We start from the raw sequence: 12,981 nt of genomic DNA, 5'->3' as shown, positions 1-12,981 counted from the left end.
GATTCTTCAATAACAATCTTCAAAGTGCCCAAGTGCTTTGTCTGCTCTTTGATAGGATCAGTATGCTTTGAGAAAAGCACACGCCTGATGCTCAGATACAACTTTCGTAGGCTTGGGCACCCAAGCTAAGAATCGGACACGACACACGAGAGAATCACTTAAAATACTTCAAAACTTTAAAATCACAGTTCAATTTTGGTCGACACGACCCAACGTAGTTTCGTGCCCAGAGGTACTGGCCCCAAAACTTGGCGCTCCTTTCGTTGTTTCTTTTTATATTAATAATCGAGCAAAGTTACAACTTCCAAAGGGACCTCTGCTCTTAGAATCTACGTCCAAATACCCTCCAGAGTGAGGCCCCTTGGGTCCTTTTATTCTTACAAAGGATGCCAAAAGCAAAGCCCCAAAAGCAATTAAACTCAAAAGAAATTTCTTTCTAAAGAAACTGGTCAAAAGGTTGCCCCCCAAAAGCATCAACGCAATTTGCGGTACACTAGCCACGTCAGCCTACCAGCGCGTTTTGCGGGAGTCCGTACTGCTACCACGTGGCACCTCTGCTGCAGTGCCACGTCAGCACATCTCCCGTGGGCTTGGTCATCTGTTGTGTGTATATCCGGGTAGTGTTGCCACGTCCTCATTAGTGACATCACAGTTGCACCACCTTCTTTGTATGGTTTTGGCTTTTCTAGCACTCTCAAATTATCATAGGGAAGTGTCTGCAGCATGGGTACAGTGGTGGGAATCATTTGTGCTCCTTATCCATTAGGATCATGACTTCCTGGTGCCATATTTGTCTGTTGATTCGAAAAACCAGCCATAACAAAAGCAGCCTGCGGCACCCCAAACTAGCCTTGATTGCACTGAAAACCTTTCTAGAGTTCAATATTACAATACATGGGTTTTCGCATCATGCCTTGCATACCCTTAAAGACTGTTGTTACTAGCATGTACTGCTAGTTTCCAGGCGCATAATCAGCCATGCTTTAAAATACTGATCCACCTTCAAAATACCCAGGATGTATCGTGGGTGGTGGAAAAACATGCTCCCTAGTTGCCCAATCATAAACCCTTGAACTTGTGGATAATTCACATCAACAAAAGGCACAGACAGTGGTGGCCGTGAACTCTCGCCAACCTCAAAACAAAGGAGGAACTTCCCGTCTGTCTTGTGAAGAGGAATCCTCTTCCCTGGTGTCATTCATCTTGTCAGCCATAGTGTAATTCTAAGTTCCTGTGCGTTGTGTCTTCGCCAAAAACCAACCAAGGCCCACTTCTTAAGGAAAAATTGATTTTGTCTCCGCAACGGAACCATGAAACCGGCCCGTTGACTCGCTAAAGGGAAGTAGACTTTAGCACTTTTGGGTGCCCCCTCTTGGGATGAGAGACTCTTAAGTGTGAGTTGACCTGCATGTTGCTCTCCTACTGCCATGTATCCAATTTTCTCCTTTTAGTTTAATTCATAGTACCCACCAACTTATAAAGTCTTGCCGAGGGGCCTAAATAACTTTAATTGATCCTAGCCACTTTTTTACTAGTCTGATTCTAGTGTCGATCAGCATCTCATGGCTGCCTGGCCTTGACTCTTACGGGTGAAACTCTCGGCCAACGGTCATTTCACACTGGCCATGCAATGTCAAAGCATTTGTTATTTCAACAAGAGGGTCCCAAAAAATAAATAAAAATCAAGGGAAAGAAACCAACAAATATATAGTGTCACAGTCTCGTGACAGCACCAACCAACAAAGCATATGACCAACGGCATAAAGAGCATGCTGACCTGTCATCCCAGTTAGCCCAATCAATGTGAGTCCTCTCACCTAGCTAACGCCCTTCTAAATCTGTCACATATCATTCCGTACAAGTGAAATTATATGCTCTCGCCTAGCTGACGTCCTTCTAAATTTGTCACATATCATTCCATACAAGTGGCTGCCTCGTTACCTCTTCGACACAAGAAGGCGGGTGTCCAATCAAAGCAAGACGTAATTTCTTCCAGAGAGACTTTAGGGAAGCTCCGACCGCATGCGGGAGCGCCAGAGACTTTCTTGCGACTATGGAGCCCAGGGCTGTGAAGAACAGTCTTACTATGTGTGTTTATTCATAACTGAACTTAGATAAAAAGCGGAACTCTGAACAAAAATAGAAGACAAGAGACTCAGAGAATAAATGTGTGTTGATTCATTGAAATCTGTTTCAAGGATATTCTTATATAGAAACTAAAGAGACACAATGAAAAGACATGACCATAGGTCAAGAGACATGACTCTTAGGTCAATAGTTGTGATCTGTTACAAGGGTATTCTTATATAGAAACTGAAGAGACGCAATAAAAAGACATGACCATAGGTCAAGAGACATAACTCTAAGCCAATATTTATGTCATTCTGTTGTAGAGTCGTGACCATTCGGCAAAGAGGTGTAGCCATTCGCTAAAGAGGCATGGCTATTCGCCGAACAGATGTGACTCTTTGGTGAAGAGACACATCCTTTCGAAAATAAAGCAGACATTCCGGGGAACGCCACCCCATGGGTAGGGAACGCGAGAACGGTGTTCTAGGGGGGGTACATGGTCCGGAACGTTCCGCAAAGACTTTTGGTACCGGAACGGCTCGGAATGGGTCCGAAATGGCTGGGAATGGGCAGATTTTCAGATTTTGGTGATTTGTCTTGTGAGCTTTCCCCTTGTTAAATGTCCCTTCCCCCACCCCTTACCTTCACAATGCACACAAGCTTTCAAGGGCCAAAGCTAAAGCTCTATCCTCTGGAGTCTCAACTCTCAAGCTCTAGCCTCTTTCAAGCTTTCAAGTCTAGACTCTAGAGTCTACAAGGCTAACAGCTCTCCCCCTCTCTCTCAAGCTCTCTCCCTCTCTCTCTCAAGTTTCAAGCCCTCTCTCTCCCCCCTTCGCTCTCTCCCCCTCTCAAGCTCTCAAGTCTACACGACACACGTTTGCCATAGTAAGACTGAATGGTCTTCAAATCAAGTGTTTTGTGAGTGTTAAGAGTCAAAGAACTCTGATACTACTTCTATTCAATCACACAGAGCTTGAAATTGCACTATTTGGGTGATTTTATGCCTCTCGTTCCACGCCGTTCCCGTTCCGGACCCCTCCCCGTTCCCCTGTTCTGCGGGGAATCGTGTCACCGTTCCCGTTCCGCCTTCCGAGTAACTATGGAATAAAGGTCTCTCATCTAGTACGTCTTCGTATCCACAGAATCAAGCAAAGAAGATAATACAAAGACAAAGAATATGTCACAGTCGTGAAAAGGCCGTTCGTCACCATGGGTTCAGGGTCTACCAACTTATGGGGACCCCGTCCGATGGGGCCCCAAGTGACATAAAGGATTAAAATAAAGCAAGACCCACAAAGAGCCAAAAATTGATGACGTGGCAGATTTCTGAAAATTCCACTGACTGCTGATGTGGCAGAACTGTACGGATTTTCGCTTTTTACACTGGCATTGCTGACGTGGCAGGACTACGGATTTCCGTGATTTACGCTGGCAGCTTTTTGGCATTGCTTTTGGGCCAGAAGCTTTTGAGTTTTGAAGGCTTTTCACTGTAACTGCTTTTCATAGGCCAAGGGCCTTTAAATATGTGTTAAGGGCTCATTCTCTGGCATGCTTCCTGGAGAAGGTGCAGAGTCTGGAGTACCAACTTGTACTGTGTTGATGCAATATAAAGAAATACCGAAAGGGGAGCCAGGGTTTGGGGCCAATACTCTCGGGTGGAATTCCGCCACTCTGTGTCGCGTGTTGTCTCTCTCTTTCAATTCAGTTGTTATTGAAGTGCTAAAAGTCTGTTCAGTCTGTTCTTTTCTATTGGCACGTGGTGCCCATCTTGTGACACGCCTAGATGGCACTACCGGCCACCAGTGTGGCTCTTTCCTCCTCCCATCTCGTGATCTAGCCCCCATTGTATATACTTTTTCTCACTGGGAGAGTCTCCCCATGTTTCTGATGTACCCATCTCTCGTAGAGGTGGTTTGTAGCCTTCGAGCAATTATTATTAACTAATGAAAGGATCTTTTTTCTTGCAAAAAAAACGGCTCTCGGACCTCGTGGATACCGAGGCAGCTAACTAAGCACTCACCCTACCATCCTCGTCAAGCTTGCCTTTGCCTCTGTCCTCTAGAAAACTCGTGCATTTGCCATTGGCTTCACATTCTCAAGCCAAACAAATTGACGGCTTCTTTGCGAACTTTTATCATACATATGTCGCTAATTAGGTGCTGGCTGATCCACTTTCCATAGCCATGGGTTGGTATATATTGATTCGTCTTCGTCTTCGTTGATGTCAAAGCTATGCGGGAACGCCCGTCAAAGGGCTCGTTAAAAAAGCCCCAAGGTCCATGATCTCTCCTTCCCATGCGTATCAAAACGCAAAAGATGGCCATCCTCACTTGCTTTACCCTTAGCTCCAGGTCGCTATTGAGAGAGCAGCTGCTTCAGGCGTTTCAAAGCGCTATAAATAGCGTTGCCAATTGCAGCCTCTCAAGCCTCTGCGTTTCAAAATTTTGTTGACGAGTTGGGGGGATTTAGTGCTGCGTCTCAAGATGCAGGTGCCGCTGCGCTATTGAGATCTACCGATAGAGCCTATAGGGTAAAAGCATAAATGGGTGGTACACTTTTATGGGTGGGATGCCATTTTTCAATAGCAATTTTTTTCAAAAATGGAAGCTAGTAAAATTTTTACAAATCAATTCTAAATTTTGCGCCCAGTATATATTTAGATTCTCCTTTTTGAAGAGCAGACTCTATATTTTTCATTTTGGTGAACTATGTTTGTCACGTGACACATCCAACTCTATGTGTCTGTGGACAAGCTACAGCATGAACATGGTTCAGTTCAGTCAAGTCAGCTTAGAATAGGAAGTGATTTGGCACTTTTGTGAGTTTGTTCGCAGACCGTGCATGTCCAAACACTTAGATTAGATGCATATCCTCTTGTTGCACACAACATGATCATCAGATTTCCATCAGAACCCATCAAGAGCATTTTTACAGTGCATACACCTATTTTCTCCATTTTAGCCAATTTTCACTTATTATTTTTAAGTGAGTTTTGTTGGAAAGTAGGTAGGGCAATTTTGGTAAGTTTGTACAAAAAGAAACCTAGCGCTAGCACTTTCTGGCAGAAGAGGCAGCAGGAGCACTTGCTCAACAGACACCTTCTCAGCAGGACCCCCCCAGCATGGCCTAGCGTTTTTGCAACATAGCATCAAAGCTAGCGTTTTTGCAAGACAGATCAACCTTGGCGTTTTTGCATTGCAGAGCAGCTTCGGCATTATCAAATACGGCAGAACCACTTCACGACAACAGACCAGCCCTAGCGTTAGTAGATTTCCCCCAGCAGTAGAATTCAGCCCTAGCGTTTTTGGAGTACCAGGGCATCCAGCGCTTTGCAATTCCAACGCGACAGAACCAGCCCATACACCAGCATTTTCAGTTTTCAGCATAGACTCATCGCAATAGAAGTCCCGAACCTCGCAAATCTCACCTTCCCGCAGCAGATCCTCGCCGTACAGTGAGATTCATCAAGGTTTACAGTTTCAGCCCGGAAAACGCAGATGCTGAACATCTGCATTTTCAGCGCGTCGTCGTCGCATCGTCGTCATCAACATCGTCACCGAGATAGAGTCAGAATTCAACAGATAAAGATTTGCAAATTTCAGCCATTAGCGTTTTCAGATTTCAACCCGTCTCGTCGTCCTCATCGTCAGCAAGTCCAAAGCATTGTAGAGATTTGTGCAATCATAAGTAGACCTCTCTCGCCATAGAGAGTGGGACCTTCGGAGGAGGGTTTGACAACATTCTTGTGTCGTGTTCTTCTCTCTCTATCTCTCAATCTCAGCACCTTCACTCACAATGTTCACCACTTTGTTTATTTCCATTGCACTCTCTCACTAAAGGAACGGAAGGCTCTCCCTTCCATAAGTAAAAGGAACCCTTGAGCACAGTTCGGTGCACTCATCTTGAGAAAAGTTCAACATTCACTTTTGCTCTACCTTACATTGGTATTAGAGATTTGGCAGTGTTCTGTATCACTCAAGGAAAGAACCACAGAATTATCTTTTTTGCTTGTTGCGGTCGCACGTAACCCAAGTCCTCTTGGGCGTGTTGATTCCTGATCGTGTTTTTGAAGAGTGACAGGAAAACCCAAGAAAGAAGGGCTTGTCCAGCCTCCCCTTGTGCCTCTTTTCACTCATTGAGAGCGGACCGTGCACTTAGCGGCCGGCCAATCGACGTGAGGTGGGAAAAAGCAACCTTGGTGTGAGCGCAAGGCCGCCAAGGGGTGCACCCGCGGAAAATAGTAGAACTCGGGTGAAGAGAAGATCCTTCTCTAACACAAATTGCAAGCGAAAGAAGAACCTCAAGACCCTCAAAACCCCAAGAACCAAGACCCCCAAGAACCCACGTTCCTTGTGAACTAAGAACCCAAGACCACAAGAACCCACGACTTCAGTGGATGGTCATCATTCGAAGCGGAATGGATACTTTTCTTGGAGGTGATGAGCATGAGAGACGCGAAGAAGAATTTTCCCCACCAGGAGGTTTTTCCGACCCTCCCCCTTCCCCATCTACGACAAGGATTGCACTAACTCCTATGGAGGCTTTCGACAAGAGGATGATGAACAGGGAGTTAGAACACAAAGCAAGTAAAGCAGAAAGAATGGCAGTCATAGATCGTAAATCTACAGAAAGAAGGGCAGCCATAGATCATGATTACGAAGAAAGAATGGCAGCCATAGAGCATGAGCACGAGCAATCACGCTTGGAAGCCAAAGCATGAGAAGCAAAGTTGGATCGCGAGAATAAAGAAAGAGAAGCGGAATTTGATCGCAAGAACAAAGAAAGACAAGCAGCATTTGATCGCGAGAACAAAGGAAGACAAGCAATGAACGACCGACACATGAAGGAAATGTTGCGACTCTTTTCTCAAGTTCGGGCACAGATGCAAGAGATTCGAGGAAAGGACTCTCTCAATCTCTTCTTCTCCCAAGCATGACACACATGATTTGCATGATAATGATGAGCATGATGATTTGAATGATAATGATAAGCATGAAGAATTGCATGACAATGGCAAGCATGATGATTTGCATGATCAAGATGTGATTTCTCACACGCATGATGATTTGCAGGAAGATGATGTGATTATTCACAAGCATGATGATGTGATTGTTCACAAGAATGATGGGTTGGTTAATACTTTCTCAAGTGAAGCTAACCTCATTGCAGAGACGATCAATCACGAAGCACCGATTTTGGCTCTCGAGTTGAGGTCCAAAGAACCCTCTCAGGAAGAACCGATCTTGGCTCTCAAGCCTAGGTCCAGAGAACCCCCACAGGAAGTACTATGTGTTCGAATAATTAGTCAGCACACATTGTTCGAGTGTTTCATTCGTGATCGTTTCATGTATTTTAGTCAGCGTCTTTATGTGATCCCTTTTCAGAGGCATGCCATATTGTACGTTGAGCACGATACACTCATGAATGAGCACGGATGTATGCGGATTTCTCATGAAAAGCTGAAAAGTATGCATTCAAGGAAGTCACATTCCATGTCTCTCCCTTGGCATGACACAGTCGTAGAAAGAGCACAAGAAAGATTGAGCATCGAGCATCGGCATTTCCATTATGGTTTGCCACAGTTGATTGATTTAAATCAGAAAGAAAAGATTCGATCTCATTGTTTGCATGTGTTGGATGAACGGTTTGGCACTCCGTCTCTATGTTCATCTACATTGCATGCACAGTCGTTAGAGAAGACAAGAGCTTTTCCAATCACTTTACATGGGATGGGTATGTTCATGTTTTTGTGTTGGAAGTGGTTTCAAGAATTTTCATTCACAGAGATTCTTGAAAAAGATGGACCTACGTCCATAGACAAAGTTGAAGCATTGAAGGAGACAGATGACTTTGTGTCGCTTTTGACGCGGCCCAAAGAAGCAAGAGTTGCAGACCTTTATGAAGTTCAAGTATCGAAAGACCCACGCTTCAGAGTGGGCTGGCGAAGAGTCCTTCCCAAGATTCTAGACCCTATTGGAGATCTCCCTCGACGCCATACAGTTTGGTACCAGTACCTCACTTTGAAAAGGAGGGGATGTCACGTGACACATCCAACCCAATGTGTCCGTGGACAAGCTACAGCATGAACACGGTTCAGGACCCTAAAGTCAGTCTAGAATAGGAAGTGATCTGGCACTTTTGTGAGTCTGTTCGCAGACCGTGCATGTCCAGACACTCAGATTAGATGCATATCCTCTAGTTGCACACAACATGATCATCAGATTTCTATCAGAACCCATCAAGAGTATTTTTACAGTGCATAGACCTATTTTCCCCATTTTAGCCCATTTTTATTTATTATTTTTAAGTGACTTTTGTTGGAAAGTAGGTAGGGCAATTTTGTTAAGTTTGTATAAATAGAAACCTAGCGCTAGCACTTTCTAACAGAAGAGGCAGCAAAAGCACTTGCTCAACAAACACCTTCTCAGCAGGACCCCCTAGCATGGCCTAGCGTTTTTGCAACACAACACCAAAGCTAGCGTTTTTGCAAGACAGATCAGCCTTTGTGTTTTTGCATTGCAGAGCAGCTTCGACATTAGCAGACACGACAGAACCACTTCACGACAGCAGATCAGCCCTAACATTAGTAGATTTCCCCCAGCAGCAGAATTCAGCCCTAGCATTTTTGGAGCAGCAGGACATCCAGCGCTCTGCAGTTCCAACACGACAGAACCAGCCCATGCACTAGCGTTTTCAGTTTTCAGCATAGACTCATCGCAGTAGAAGTCACGAACCTCGCAGATCTCACCTTCCCGCAGTAGATCCTCGCCGCACGATGAGATTCATCAAGGTTTACAGTTTCAGCTCGGAAAACGCAGATGTCAACATCTACGTTTTCAACGCGTCATCGTCGTCAACATCGTCACCGACATAGAGTCAAGATTCAGCAGATAAAGATTTGCAGATTTCAGCCATTAGCGTTTTCAGATTTCAACCCGTCTCGTCATCGTCGACATCGTCGGCAAGTCCAAAGCATTGTAGAGATTTGTGCAATCATAAGTAGACCGCTCTCGCCATAGAGAGTGGAGCCTTCGGAGGAGGGTTTGACAACATTCTGGTATCATATTCTTCTCTCTCTATCTCTCAGTCTCAGCACCTTCATTCACAATGTTCACCACTTTGTTTGTGTCCATTGCACTCTCTCACTAAAGGAACGGAAGGCTCTCCATTCCCGCAGACGAACCTCGCAGATCTCACCTTCCCGCAGCAGATCCCCGCCGTACGATGAGATTCATCAAGGTTTACAGTTTCAGCTCAAAAAACGCAGATGTCAGCATCTGCATTTTCAGCGCGTCGTCGTCGTCCACATCATCACCGACATAGAGTCAGAATTCAGTAGATAAAGATTTGCAGATTTCAGCCATTAGCGTTTTTCATATTTCAACCCGTCTCGTCGTCGTCCTCATCGTCGTGGACATCGTCGGCAAGTCCAAAGCATTGTAGAGATTTGTGCAATCATAAGTAGACCGCTCTCTCATAGCGAGTGGGGCCTTCGGATTCTTCTCTCTCTATCTCTGAGTCTCAGCACCTTCATTCACAATGTTCACCACTTTGTTTGTGTCCATTGCACTCTCTCACTAAAGGAACGTAAGGCTCTCCCTTCCGTAAGTAAAAGGAACCCTTGAGCACAGTTCAGAACACTCATCTTGAGCAAAGTTCAACATTCACTTCCGTTACACTTTACAATGTTTGGTTCAACACTTCCAAAAATAGCTATGTCTCGGACACAGCTTTTTTGTCCACCTGCTTATGCTTTCACCCTACCCGCCAGCATTTCAAAACGCCATGCGCAAACTATTGTTGTGGCATTTTAAAATGCCACGCACAAACTATCCCACCGCCTGCGTATTAAAAAGCTTGCCTATCCTCCCCTCCTTGAGCATCCTAAAACGCTATCAATAAAGCCTCCTTTGCTTGCGTTTTTGAACGCTCTCGCTAGGGACTTTTCAAAGCCTTGACAGCCTTCACCTCCTCTTCTCAATGGTGCCAATTCTCTCCACTACCACCGAGCACAAAGCTCTAATACCATATCAAAGTCGACAATGTGGAAGCGTAGAGCAATGGAGAGAATACACGAGAGAGAGAGAGAGAGAGAGAGAGAGAGAGAGAGAGAGAGAGTAGAGAGAGCCAGAATTTCCTCTATAGGAGATATTGACTCATATTCTACAGTATGTCCAAAAAGGATGCAAGGATCAATGGAGTTCAAACCCTACTCTAGTATTTGCTCTTATCAAAAACATTCTTACGCAAATGCCTCCACACATTTCTTACCCCTGGTTATCTCATATTCATTTCTCTATTCCGATGTTTTTGAGACAGGTTAAGGTGGAATACTTACCAAAGTAAAATAGATGCAAAACATATTTGCAACTTGCATGCTCACTTTCAAACCCTTTCAAGAAGCTCTAAAAAATATATTCAAAGATTCAAAGTTTTTGTTTTAAAAAAATTTGTTTACTATAAAAACAAATATAAAAGTCTAAAAGGATTTTTTGACATCCACAAACCTTTATGAGATAATCAATGGAAAATTATTGCTATGGCCTTTGTGCACCTATTTCTGTGAGGATATAAAGTTATCATTGCTGAGGAGAATAGAAAGGATGCATACTAGAATGTCTGAAAAAAGAGATGGGATTCTAAACCTGACAAATTCATTCTTAGCAGATCAATTGTTTGCAGAAATTTTGTGTACCTTCTTTGTCAATGATGTGTGACACTTTCGCATTTGGACACCCTCAACAGAGACCCCAACCCCAACGTCGCTTCTTTGCTGGACATCTGGTCGTACTTCCAGCCTGTGAGGCACTTGCAGCAGGCATTTGACAAGGCTCTATCTCTTCCACTCATAGGCTGAAGGCATTTGTAGCAGAGAAATTTCTCTGTAATTTTGTTGGGCATTCACTTCTATTCATTGAAAAATGATATACGCAGCCATCATGTTTTTTGCATATCTTCCTCTGGCAGCGTTTTCTGGCCTTGCAATGTGTTTGGGAAGCAGTCATGGTGACTTAATGAGGCCATCATTTGCCAGGTTAACAGCATGCAGAGCTTAGTTGAGTAGAGCTGGGCTAAGCGCCCATCCTTTGTTGCTAAATATACTTTCATTGAACAGTTAGTGGGCTCCGCTACTCTTTTGAAGAGTCCTTCACTCCAAAGTCTCCAACTAGACACTGACCTCTTGAATTATCGTTTGTTGAGCCAAGAGCCAGTTCACATCTGGCAAGTTGGCAACCCCACAACCACAAGCAGTTTGGTTCGCTGACCTGGTTGCCAAGTTTTTACAAAGGGACTATTGTTGTGCAAAGGGTCATCGAAGAGCGATCCGTTGGCTGCTTAACTCACTTCTATGTTAATCCTTCACCAACCAACCAGTGAAACTTCTATGTGATGGCTACAAGAGGGGATGACCAACACTTCAAAGATGTATTTCGATTGCCGATTTCCCTTCCACAACAAAGTAGCTTGTTCCCCTACGAGCATCTTCACCAACGTGATATCCTAGAGGCATTAAGGACAATAAGTGGAAGGGTGATCTCAGTGGAGGAGATGGTAGCAATTGCCATATTGCACTTAGCAATTGGCACCAGATTGATTGAGATCAGCGAGCACTTGGGGGTTGGTAAGTCAACCATCTCCAAGGTTGTCTATAAGTTCATTTATGGCTTACTCTTATACAAGAATTGTTCATTTATTGGTCGGGAGATGCTATTGAGATGGCCCATGCAAAGAACGGTTTCAAAACACAGTTTTGGAGCAATAGATCTGACTCATGCCAGCATATATAAACCGGTTGAGGGTGATGCCAATGACAAACTACTACATGTATTAAGTGTGTGGTTGACATGGATCTACACTTCTTAGATGTTTTTACAAGGCAGCCAACGACACACAAGGGACGGGAAACTCTTCCTTGTTTGATTGTATGGTAGGTGGAACATATCTCCCATTCTCACATATCAACTTTTTGATTGGTGTATGGTGTTGTACCCTACGCCAGACACCAATCACAAAGTTGATATGTGGGAATGGGAGATATGTTCCACCCACCATACAATCATAGAAGGAAGAGTTTCCCGTCCCTTGCCTATCGTTGGTTGCTACGCCAGACACGAATCACAAGGACTTCAACTTCAAATTGTCTTCAACGCTGGCAGTACTTGAATGGGAATTTTTTTCTCTTGAAGCAAAGATATGTGACAAAATGTGTATTGCCTATTGTGTTTTGCACAACACAGCTTTGAACGTATGCTCTTTGCAATGGAGCCAAGGTGACTCCATGGCTAGAGAGGAATCTTACCCTCCATCGCTTGCAACGAACATGCAACCGAAAAGATTCCCTCATATCATAATATGTAGTTCGTTCTCTCTCTCTCTCTCTCTCTCTCTCTCTCTCTCTCTCTCTCTCTCTCTCACACACACACACACACACACACACACACACACAAAGACCAACTGACATTCTATTTCTTGACCCCCTTGGAGTGCCCAAAATAGTGTTGACCCCAAGGGGAAGTAAAAGTTGTCGCATAGATGCCGATAGGAAATTACAAGGGCCCATGGCCGAATTGTGAAAAGCTAAAATACTAAAAAAAAGTCCAAGGAAAATGGCCACTCCTAATCAGTGTAAGAAGTGCCCTAAAAACTATTAGGGGGGGGGAAGAAGAGGGAGAGGTTATCCATCAAAAACTCTAAAAGATAAGCACCATCAATGTGATGTGAAGATTACTTCATACCTTATTGTGTAGTGCTCTCTCTCTCTCTCTCTCTCTCTCTCTCTCTCTCTCTCTCTCTCTCTCTCTCTCTCTCTCTCTCTCTCTCGCACAACTAACACTCTCATAGTGCACAAAATGGTGTCGGCCTCAAAGGGAAGTAGAAATTGTTACATAGATGCTGGTAGGCAATTACAAG

The 12,981-nt window shown here is 44.3% G+C and overlaps 1 protein-coding gene across 3 annotated transcripts in view; it reads right to left on the bottom strand.

Annotated features, from left to right (window-relative positions):
- The window catches only part of LOC147450152 (uncharacterized), a 48,189-nt gene extending 36,908 nt beyond the window's left edge, over positions 1 to 11,281 (bottom strand). Inside the window, exon 1 of one of the 3 annotated variants that reach the window (XR_015189258.1) lies at positions 10,766 to 11,281. Coding sequence is in view for 2 of the 3 variants with exons in the window: in XM_086520662.1 (XP_086376788.1) it covers positions 10,766 to 10,798 (33 nt within the window). In the remaining variant the exon portion in view is untranslated. The remainder of the gene's footprint in view (positions 1 to 10,765) is intronic. The other 2 variants (XM_086520662.1, XM_086520660.1) reach the window with 2 other exon arrangements.
- Between the last annotated feature and the right edge of the window lie 1,700 nt (positions 11,282 to 12,981).

The sequence above is a fragment of the Adiantum capillus-veneris genome, chromosome 9 (assembly GCF_014529385.1).
Source record: "Adiantum capillus-veneris isolate H3 chromosome 9, ASM1452938v2, whole genome shotgun sequence".
Classification (NCBI taxonomy): Eukaryota; Viridiplantae; Streptophyta; class Polypodiopsida; order Polypodiales; family Pteridaceae; genus Adiantum; species Adiantum capillus-veneris.
Note: the sequence above shows the minus strand (reverse complement) of the source record. Positions and strands in the feature narration are given on the sequence as shown.